Source organism: Drosophila serrata, unplaced genomic scaffold, assembly GCF_035046125.1.
Source record: "Drosophila serrata isolate PLE 108 unplaced genomic scaffold, ASM3504612v1 contig_359, whole genome shotgun sequence".
NCBI classification, from domain to species: domain Eukaryota; kingdom Metazoa; phylum Arthropoda; class Insecta; order Diptera; family Drosophilidae; genus Drosophila; species Drosophila serrata.
In genome coordinates, this window is record NW_028257257.1 from 204,532 (window position 1) to 215,686 (window position 11,155).

At 43.2% G+C, this 11,155-nt stretch overlaps 3 protein-coding genes across 3 annotated transcripts; 1 reads left to right on the forward strand and 2 right to left on the reverse strand.

Annotated features, from left to right (window-relative positions):
• Window positions 1-108: 108 nt before the first annotated feature.
• Window positions 109-7,329, reverse strand: LOC110184681 (transportin 1). The gene is made up of 9 exons (XM_020953294.2): window positions 7,157-7,329; window positions 6,631-6,748; window positions 4,766-6,556; window positions 4,530-4,700; window positions 4,303-4,474; window positions 3,884-3,979; window positions 3,481-3,556; window positions 3,038-3,212; window positions 109-2,947 (listed from the first exon to the last, which is right to left on the reverse strand). The coding sequence occupies exons 2-9, from the start codon at window positions 6,727-6,729 to the stop codon at window positions 2,840-2,842; spliced, it is 2,688 nt and encodes an 895-aa protein (XP_020808953.1). The 5' UTR covers window positions 6,730-6,748; window positions 7,157-7,329; the 3' UTR covers window positions 109-2,839.
• Window positions 7,330-7,486: 157 nt separating this feature from the next.
• On the forward strand, window positions 7,487-8,569 carry Sf3b6 (splicing factor 3b subunit 6). Its single transcript, XM_020953295.2, has 3 exons — window positions 7,487-7,758; window positions 7,828-7,946; window positions 8,013-8,569. The coding sequence occupies exons 1-3, from the start codon at window positions 7,741-7,743 to the stop codon at window positions 8,239-8,241; spliced, it is 366 nt and encodes a 121-aa protein (XP_020808954.1). The 5' UTR covers window positions 7,487-7,740; the 3' UTR covers window positions 8,242-8,569.
• Window positions 8,557-10,968, reverse strand: LOC110184738 (uncharacterized). Its single transcript, XM_020953366.2, has 2 exons — window positions 10,179-10,968; window positions 8,557-10,120 (listed from the first exon to the last, which is right to left on the reverse strand). The coding sequence occupies exons 1-2, from the start codon at window positions 10,945-10,947 to the stop codon at window positions 8,703-8,705; spliced, it is 2,187 nt and encodes a 728-aa protein (XP_020809025.2). The 5' UTR covers window positions 10,948-10,968; the 3' UTR covers window positions 8,557-8,702.
• Between the last annotated feature and the right edge of the window lie 187 nt (window positions 10,969-11,155).

The following is an 11,155-nucleotide window of genomic DNA, read 5'->3' on the forward strand; positions in this document are numbered from 1 at the left end:
CTCTCGATTGCTCCTTTGTATTATAACTGCTTCTTTGTTGCGGTGTTACTATAGAAATCTTATGACTAGGACATATATGTACATAAATAGTTCCCTCAAACAAATTGCTTTTTTGTTGGTAATACATACATATTTATTCAGATATATATATTCTTTTCAATTTACACAATCTCGTTAGTTGAATTTTTAAATGGAGTTGCAGTTAAACAAATATTTAAACTCCAGAAGGATAATCGCCAGTTGGCCAATATGCTGCGATACACATGCAGCTAGATGTAAGGATTAAGCATATTCGCATGTACTTTATATATGTATATATGCATATGATCTTTATAAAGTTTAATGTACGCATGAATGAATGGATGATTAATTTAGTTAGACATTTGGAGAGGTCTATTGCAAGAACCGAGTGCTTTTGAATTTAAGAGCGGATTTTAAATAGACCGTGCGTTTTGTCCAAAATGAAAACAATATTAACTAATATTGATAATTGATTCTGTTAAATAAACAACAAAAATGAACGATTGTGTTGTGTGACTCAAAACAATTTGTTTGTTCTTATCAATATCAAAATTATGTATTACTTATACACTTGTAAATGTTGTAATAAATATCAAATAATATTTCCCTAATGCTGCACAATTTTTTTGTTTTGATTTCTTTTCATTTTTTCTTGACCTAACTTGATCTAACATATTGTGTTTATTTAAATTTTTCCCTACTCTTAGTTGGTTTTTTACCCTATACACATTGTGGTGAAAAATAATATTTCATTTAGACCAAAAAACCTATGCTGCATAAAATCTATAAATATATTTTGTTTATATATGTAGTTGTTTTGTATGCATTTGTGTTTGGTGTGTGGTGTGTGTGTGTGTGTGTGTGTGTGTGTGTGTGTGTGTATGTGTAGTTGTTGTTGTGTTTGATTCTGTTATTGTTGTTGTTTTTGTTGCTTTTCTTGTTTACTGCTTAAACGCTAATCACTAAGATCACCCGAGAGAGATACAAACGCACGCGAACGCGACCGGATTCCGCGATGAATCCGGATTAAGGTACAACGAAATCACGATTTTTTCATTTAGTTTAGTTTCAGCATTAGCAATTGCTTCACTTTTTGTTTTAGTTAGACCGATTTTATATTATTTATATACCTATCAAGTATTGCGATTATTATTATATTTGGGACTCGGGGGCGAAAGTCCCTTGTTGTTAGATTTTATTCTTTAGTTTGAGTTGAGTTGAGTTTACCGCGACGCGAACGAACGACCCGAAGTTACTTTATTATCACACGTTCCCCCATTTTCAAAAGTTTAAAAATAAAACGAAATAAAAAACACAAACGTAAACATGGTTTGCATTATTACATAATACTATTACTTAGATTTACCTGCTTTTGTTTTTCTTGTTTCGACTGAGTTTAGTTTAGTTTTTCTCTAGTCATATTTTTTCGTATTTTTTTAAGTTGTTCCGCGACAATTTCAAAGACTTTTGTTTCCGTTTAGTTTAAACTTTACACCTAATCGTATAATTGTAAAAAATTTGTTCTGTACAATTCATTAGAGAAATGATAAGGCCTATACAAATTATAGCAAAATAGTTTCAGTTTCGATGAAATAATAGTTAATGATTTCATTAATTACAATTGTCCTTAAACAACAAAAATTATATAATAATACTTTAAAAAGTGATCAGTCAATGGTTGCTTTTATATTCAGTTAAAGTATCGTACAGAAATAAATAGAGCATGATGCTCAACAAAATCCCTAATCTCGAATATTTGAACTTTCCCTATTTTCTCAAATAAAAAACTAAAAAAAAAACACCTAATTTTGTATATGAATATCATCATTTAGTGTATAAGTAAATTTGTATCAGTAACAGTTGCAATATTATCGTTATCCTTGTATTATTTTCCTTCCCGATTTTCCGATTTTCATTTACCCGACGAGTTATCACGATGATACGACGATTACGAATTACGAACGAACGAACGAGCGGCGAATACGCGAACGCGAAACCGTTATAAACCCGAAACGCGACGATTTTTTTTTCGAATTTTTATTTATTTATTATTAGTTTGTTTTTACGAAAGTGTTGGGTTCAGTGGTGAAATTCAAATCTTTTGTTTTTCTGTGAATGAGTGTGCTGTCTGTGGTTTTGAACGGAGTTGTTTTTCAGTCTTTGCTTGCTTTCAGCTGAAATTTTAGTTTGTTTTTACATTTGATTTCATTGTTGTTGTGTTTTCATTTCACACTTGACCCAACGCTTTCATTCAACGATTTTTCTTTAGTTTTTAATTACCGCGACACGAACCCGCTATATTATTTCTCTATAAGACGATGTTTTAGTTTCCTTTATTATTAGCTATGAGAGAAACACCCGTGTGTTCTCTGCATAATTAAACTCTATTTTAGGTTTTTTGGGTTTGGGTTTTGTCTATAGCACTTGAATCCGGTGAAGTACAGCCGGAACATTTTCTTTCATTTTATGTATCGGAAGCGGACAGACGATGAAGAAATTTTCTGCGGATCTAAGATCCTCTAGTGTTTTGTGTGGGGCTTAGGCTCTTCTCTATAAGGTATATATATAAATATATATATATATATCGATATATGTTTCTTTTATGGTTAAATGTACGGTTATGCTGCTTTTTTTTAAAGTTTTTTTTTCTATGTTAAATTTCAATATTAGCATTCGAACAGCATCGAATCGGATAACTTAACAGGCTAAAGATTAAGACGACGACACGCTTACTACGCATACTTGTACATAATTGTCTAGATAAGATGTTTTGCTGCTTGGGTGGTGGGTGTTTATTCCTTAACTCGCCTTGCCTGACTTAGATGTTGTACATGGTGGCCAGGCGCTCGGCCAGAGTTGGCGGGAATTGATCCACAAATCGACGCCAATTCTCTTCACCCACTTGGGTCTTGAAGCCGTGGAGAATCTGTGAGAAAAGTATTTATCATGTTTTTAATAATTTCATTTTGTGCTTGGGAGACGCCAGTAATGCGCTCCAAACGGGTTTCGTGTTCACCTTTTGTATCATCTGATGCAGATCCTGCGGGGGATTTACCCACGACGCAATGGCATCGCAGAAAAATATAAAATCGGGCACCACTCCAGCTGGATTCACTGTGATCATATGACACATGCCACGGAAGGCAGAATCCTTCTCATCGTTGTCTCGTATGTGACGCAGCGATGTGCACCTATATTTATTTGAGCAGATCATTAATAAATGTAATTAAATAAAAACAACAATAAAGTCAGCAGGCCAAGAAACACAGAAGTTGAAAAGCAAATTTGAAATTCCAGTTAAATTAAGTTCAAAAGTACATGGATGAGTCCAGAGATCAAGAGAATGGAAGGAATGAATGTGTTATAAGCATATTAAAGTATGGCAAGGTGCGGAAGACAGGAAGGATATGGGGAAAGAAAGAATAAGCTAGTTTAAATATAATAAAACGTGTTACACACCACTGTCGTACAAATTCGGGCAAATAAGGAGCCACTTCAACTGGGCACACATAACCTAGACGACCGATTGTTATTGCTAAAAGGAACAGAAAAAAGTAAGAGCAATAAATCAACTGAATAAATCAATATCACACTTATAGTTTTATTTTGCGATAATGTCCCCCTCTCTCAGCTGGCTACATCTAATAAATTCTATGCATGTTGTATGGGAATGAGGTTTGATTTCGTTTCGTTGCTGCTCTCATGCAACAAGTAACACAAACTAAAACAGAAACAAATGTCCAAAGATCCACATACACACATACATACTGAATTATATATTTAAATATATATATATATACATATAAACATATCGCAGACATAGAATTGAAACCTATGCTAATTAGCCCCAAAAACGACTCACCTGTATTCTCCAGCAGAGTCTTCGGCGTGTTGGGTTTATTGATAATGACGAACAGGTCGGCGAGTACCAGGTGGATGTACTGCTTGGTTTCCTCACCTTTTATGGGGAAAATAATCGTATACTTTAGATATCAATCAATATTATCATGTTTCAATATTATACTTATATATATTTGGTCAATTGGGTTTTTTTAAATAATTATTTTTTATTGTTTTAGAACTTTAATTGAATATAGTTTTAAAAATGATTTTAAAACGTGTGATTGAAATGAATATCCCCTAATTTTGACTCGTTTACTTAGTTTATTTATTTTTACAAAATTGTCGATGTCGATACTATCGCGGTAACATCTTTAGTGTCAGTAGGGATAGTTAGTCAGCCTAGTGCCATGTCTATTACCTTACATCCCATATACTCACCCAGTTTCATACAGATCTCCCCAATGGCCCAGGTGGCATTGTTGCATACTGAAATTAATTCGGGATTTAGATTCTGACCCAAAATGGGAAAGAATTCTGCCATAAAAGGATGCACATGGGGAAAGCAGGCCTTGGTCAGGTCACCCAGCAGGGCAAACGAGGATTGGCGCACCTGGAATTAGATTTAATTTAATTTTGAATAATATAATAATAGCTAGGACACCCACCTCTGGCAGAACATCCTGCATGCACTGGTAGAGCAGGTGCATGATGTTGCTGTTGGCCACCAGCGTCTCAATGTGACGATCCAGGCCCTCGGCCAGGCCAGACAGTAAATCCAGGGCCACAATCATGCGCTCCTTGTCGGTATGCTCAAATGTCTGGTTTTGTTTGCACAACTATAAAAATTTTATTAAATTTAAGATTAATAAAATACAATAAGAAACATCGTTTTTGCACTTACCATTTCCTGATTAATAGTCTGCTCTATCAGGGAGATGCATCTCCGGTAGACCGGGTCGCAGTAGGGCAGAAAGCCAGACTGCAGGGCAGTGGCGATGCTAGACAGGCACTCCAACAGCGGAAATAGGTCCTTATCGTCGTCCTTTAGCAGATTCCACTTGTCAATTAGCGGCGGCATCAGGATGTCAATGTACTGCGGCTTGTTAAGATGATGGCCCACGGAATCGGCCAAAGTGCCCACGGCATCGTACAGAATCAACAAATTCTTGTGCTGGTACTTGGAGAAAGCAAAGACGAGTGTCTTAAGGATATACTCCAAGTATGGCACCAGCTCTGTGCAGGCCTCCTCCTCCAGCGTGGCAAAGGCCGAGCATGCCGCCTCCTGGACCCGCTTATTGGAGTCTAGGATGCGTTTTAGCAGTTCCTCCATCAGTGGCTTCAAGTACTGATCGTGCGGCTGGTTAACTACCCAGTTGGCATAGCGAGACAGCGTCCAGCAAGTGATGGAGCGTACCAGAGCCTTCTTGTCCGAAAGGCAGCTAATCAGATAGGGTATCAGCTCGGGCAGGTGTTGGATCATGCCCTGCATGCAGCCCTCGGCGATGGCTCCCAGGGCCAGGACACCGCTCTCCTTGATCACCCACTCCTGATGGAACAGTGTTTCCTTGAGAATGGGCAAGACGACAGGCAGACAGTCCTCGCGGAACACATTGGCCAGCACATCCAGGGCGGCTGCGCTACACTTGCGCAGATTCCATTCTGATAGCGAGCTATCGTCATCCAACCCGTCGTCGAAGTCGTCGTCGTCATCCTCTCCAGAGGCTCCTGCCTGGCCGCTTGCCTCCTGTCCGCTTTTGATTGTGTGTGTGCGGGACTTGTGGAAACGTGGCCGAATATCTTCTTCGCGATCTGGCACCATGTCATCTTCCTCCACGTTACCCTTAAGCAGGATTATGTCAATCTCGGAGTAGCGCATGCCGCGTACTAGAACTGGAGCCAACTGGGACAAGTAGGGAGCCAGCACATCCTTGCAGATGCTCTGCTCGGCAAGCGACAGCCAGAATTCTGAGGCTTCCAGGGCGACGCCCTCGTCGGAATCCTGAGTTCGCAGCAGCATGTACTCAATGATCTGTGACATGTGCGGCATCAGGCGGTCCATTCGCACCTCCAGCAGCATAACCAGCCCGTGGCAGACATTCTTGCGCACCTCGTGATCCTCGTCGGAGGACAGGTGGAACAGATTCTCTATGAAGGTGTCTATGTTCAGCATGAGCGCCTGTGACCGGTTGATGATGAACTGATTGATGCAAGCAATGGCATGTGAACGTATCTTGGGACTGCTGTGCTTGAAGTACTGCAGGAATTTGGGAATCATCACATTGAGTGGCCGGTTGAGCGCCGCCGAGTCCAGGATATCGGCAGAGTCCTCACAGATCTTCTGCAGCGCACTAAAGGCGCCCTCGCACACATTATAGTCTTGGTTGTCGAGCATTTCGCAGAGCGAGGGCAGTAGCTGCGGCCAATTGTGGAGACCGCCATTGCTGGCAATGGTAGTGATCAGAATTCCGACGGTGGCACGGATCAGGGGCGAGGCATCGCCCACGGCCTGCAGGCACTCGTGCTTTATATACTCGACAATCTCCGGCTGCAGTGTGCTGCCGTGCATGCGGATGTTGTTCTTGAGGATTAGGCCGCTGAGGGAGCGTGTCGGCTCATCCTCGGTCTTCAGCTTTGTCAACACATATATAAGATAGTTGTTGAAGTCTGGATAGCGATTGAACTCTTCAAGTTTCTGTATCGAGGACGGAGCAGTATGGATTACCAGAGTTCCAGGAAAACAGCTGTGTTTGGCCGGGAATAACTTACCATTTGTACCGCCATCTGTGTGGCTGTGTCTGGTGACTGCGATTCCTTGAGAATCGCTATGATCTGCTGCAGACCTTCTCCCTGTGGCTCCCACGTCATCTTGATGCTGGTCGTGCTGCTGCAGAAGGGAAGGAGATCGGATCGAGTCAGGTTAATGCCCTCCGTCAGGGGTAGCAAAGTAACAAGAAGAAGAGCGACCAACGAGAGCGCGAGCGAGTGGTCGAGGCCACTCACGCACACAGGCGCACTTGACAGCAGCAGCACATAAAAGCACATAGAATGTCGGCTGATATGATATTTACATCATCTGTCCACATCTGCCATGTAAAACTGTCCCAATCTCGTTTATTTTCAGTTCCCGATCGACTCTGCCTGCGGTGAGGGGCGAGCGAGTTTTATCCCAGAAAAACCCCAAACCGAACCGTGCTCGCCCGCCTGCTACCGCCATATTTCACATTCCTCGTCACGCCTCTGAAAAAAAAGCTTTCCCAGCACTGCTTAACGCTAATCCAGCCCCCAGACTCACCTTTGGGTTTTTAAAACTAAAATGGGTGGAAATATTGCTAGTTTTTCAACTATTTTCTCCTTTTTTCACTTTTTCTTTGCACAATTAGTAGAGATGTGTTCGGTATGACCGTGGTACGAGCTGGGCAATTTGCCATAGAGATGGGAGCGTGCCGTCAACGTTGAAGAATAATCGCACGCATTCGATTCGCATTACTCAATTTCTTTTATAAATATACAGTTGTTAAACTGAGAGGAGAATAGGTGTCTGACATTATCTTGCTATTTTGGGACTAGTTAATTATAATTTTGTAATAAAATAATATATTTGAGCAATAACCAACTTCTCGCTGTAATCACGGCGGTCGGCCATCTCTAGATGCACTCGCTAGGACGGCCACACTATCCCTAGCTTAGAGTGCCCGCATTCGCCACCCTGGTGTCAATTTTGTTTGGTTTGAGGCCAGACAGAAGAGTCATTAATTTTAAACAAAGGACCACGCTCAGGACATTCATCCCGAGGTCAGACAAAGCCGCATCTCGCTTTCCCCACGGTGAAGTGAAAGTTTCTCGCCTGTCGCGTCTCAACATCCGAAGTGACCGGACATGAACAAGCGCAACCATGTGAGGAAACTCCAGTTTGGAAACAAAGCAAAGGAAACTAATATGTGGAAAACTTAACTTCTTTTGCAGATCCGCCTGCCGCCAGAGGTGAATCGGCTGCTATACGTGCGGAATTTGCCGTACAAAATCACATCCGATGAAATGTACGACATATTCGGCAAGTTTGGAGCCATCCGCCAGATTCGTGTGTAAGTAAAAGAAGTGGCTGTTATGATGTGAATCCTCTATAGATTTGTTTGTATCCTTCCTAACAGGGGCAACACACCGGAGACCCGTGGCACTGCCTTCGTAGTCTACGAGGATATTTTTGACGCGAAGAACGCCTGTGACCATCTATCAGGCTTCAACGTGTGCAATCGCTACCTGGTGGTGCTCTACTACCAGTCCAACAAGGCCTTCAAGCGAGTAGACATGGACAAAAAGCAGGAGGAGCTGAACAACATCAAGGCCAAGTACAATCTGAAGACGCCGGAGGCTCCGTAAACCATCCAGCGGCAGGCGGACCATTTCCATCAAAAATTTTCCACTGTTTAGGGAACTTCTTGCTCTATGCTATATACCTATACGTATACAAAATTTTTGCTATCTACTTGTAGATTTTTTTGATCGCATTTTGTATCATTTGAATCTAATCATTATCATCCATCCATCACTCCATCTATCATATGAGCGGCCGAGCATAGTCATCTGCGCAGCCATTTGTGAGGTGTCTGCCCGGTTGTTTGCAATCATTTTACAACATTAAGCCCACTCTCTCATCAAAAATAACAAGCAAGTAAATGTAAAAATACAAAAAAATTGAAAACATTAAGAAGGAAAGATTTTAATTATTCCTTATGGATGCTTTCCTGTTACTTTAATTACTTAAAACTATGATAACAATTAGGAAATAGTTAAATATTAACCAACGATTGATGTCTACCCATTTTGGAAGACATTGAGCCTTAAGATTCCTTTTCTGTTCCCAGATTAGCCTGGTTGACTGCCGCTGTCTGATACTGTTCATAGGAGTTATGTTGCTTCTCTAGGTTCCGCAGCTTTGCCAGATCCTTGAGCTCCTCCTTGGCAGCATCGGCTATCTCCTGGCGCAGCGCTTCCACTTTCTGTCTGCGTTCACTTTTCTGCATCGCCTTTTGGCGAGCTCTATCTGTGATTTCCTTTGGTGGTTTTGCCGGCTTTGGATGCTTTTCGTAATGGACCTTCTGGTGGCGGATGAGAGCCGCCTCCTGGCGGAAATGAGTACTGCACACCTTGCACTCGTACGGCTTCTCACCGGTATGTATCCACTCGTGTTGCTTCAGAGACTGCGAGTTTGCGAAACGGCGCGCGCAGAAGCGGCACTCAAAGTCCTTAACCTTTTCATGGACGCTCTTGTAGTGACGCTTCATGTTGCCGAGGTTATTGAAACCCTGGCTGCAGCCGGGGCAAAGGTGCATGCCCTCTTTCTGGACGAATTTCGTGCGGATCGGGGCCTCACTGGGCGGCAGTTGAACAGTAGGAATGGGATTAACCACAGTGCCTGCCAGTTGGGACAGATCAACACGCTCTACACGACGCGGATCCTTGGGTATGGTCGCCACCGATTCGGCGCAGACTTTAAGCAGCTGATCCGCATCCACTTGGACGTCTCCGGTTTCACCGTCTCCTTGCCGTAGGCGATAGGTTTCCAGAGCTCTCTCCACACTCTTTTCATGGATCTTGAGATGCTTTGTCAGGCTCTCGGTGTACAGGAACTTCTTGCCACAGACCTTGCACTCGCAGCGCTTTTCTCCGGTGTGCGTCATTTCATGGATCTTGCAGGCATGGGACTTTCCAAAAGTTTTCCCACAGTACTGGCAAGCAAAGTTCCGGATCTTCTCATGCACAATCTTGACATGGCTGTCCAAGGCGCGCTTCGTGTGGGTGGCATGGTCGCATATGTGACACTTGAACTGCTTCTCCTGGGTGTGCGTAAGGAGGTGCTTGCTCCACTCCTGCCTCGTGGTCTTCCCCACGCCGCAGTAAGGACACACGTAGTTCTTGATGCCCGCATGCCGGAGGAGATGATTCTTTAGGGCGCTGTTGATGTGGAAGCCCTTGCCGCAGATGTTGCAGGGATACGGCAGTTCCTCGCCAGTGTGCTTATACATGTGCTTCTTGAGGGCCACAGGACAGCGAAAGACGAGTCCGCATTCCCCGCATGGCTGCTCCGCCCGCGGAGCACTCACTCTGGTCTGGTTGTGCACCTTCTTCAGGTGTATCGTCAGCAGGCGAATGCGAGGAAACATCAACCGGCAGCCCTCCACGGTACAGGGAATCTCATCCGCCTTCTTGGTGTGCGCGTAATCTACATGCAGCCGTAGAGCACCGGCTGTGGTGAAGCCTGTAATCGGAAGGAGAGGATTGGGGTACACCTTAAAAAGATCTAGAGGTAGGATTACCTTTCCGGCAATTTTTATCTGCGCACTGAAAGGGCAGCAGGTCATTATGGTGCTTCATGTGCTCCTCGAATTTTGACGACTTCTTGAACTTTTGCTGGCAGATGGGGCAGGTGATGAGTTGGTGCGGGCGACTCTTAGGGCAGTGAGTCTTTTTCCGCTTAGCCAAGGGTTGTTCGTCGTCGCTGGAGAAGCTCTTCTGCGCCTCCTGCTCATCGTATCCATGCTCTTTACTAGAGGAATCGTCTCGGTTATTCTCCTCCGGTTCCCTGTCCACCGTTTCCAACATCTTAAACACCTCCTCCTCGTTGTCAATAAGTTCCAGCCTGTGGTTGAGGAGAGGATCATAACTGGCCTGCTCCTCTTGTCTGCCCAGCATGTCTGTTTCCTCCGCCACAGGCTCAAATTGTCCAACGGGAAATACTTGGATCTTGGCAAACATTTCCTTAAGTCGCCCCTGGGAGCCCGCACACTGTTCCTGGAAATCGTGCAGCTCGTTCAACTTCCCAAAGCACAGGTGGCAGATGTGGCTCGGGAAGCCATCCTGCGCATCCAATTCCATTGACGTACAAACAGTCAGCTTCTTGGCCAGATTTGGAATCTGGAACAGGTCGTAGCCTGTCCCCTGCTCTATGTGGACCAGACAGGTGCGGCACAGCGAGTGGACGGATTCCTGGAGCTCTTTGGTGCCCATTTCTCCGGGAACAAGGCAACCCGAGCTAAGAAAACAAAACAAATTTGTTGCAGTGTGCTGGATAGTGTGACCACCCATCGCTTACAATATTTAACCCATTTCGGTGCTATGGATATGAAATCGACCAAGAGTTTGGCTATGTATTCGTATACGAAAGCAAATATGTTGGATATTTATTGTTTCAGGTATTATCAATAATACATTATTAAACGAAGAAGGAAAGAAAGAAAAAATCTGTTGACTCTGTAAATAAATACTTGTAAGAATTATAATACCCGGCAAATGT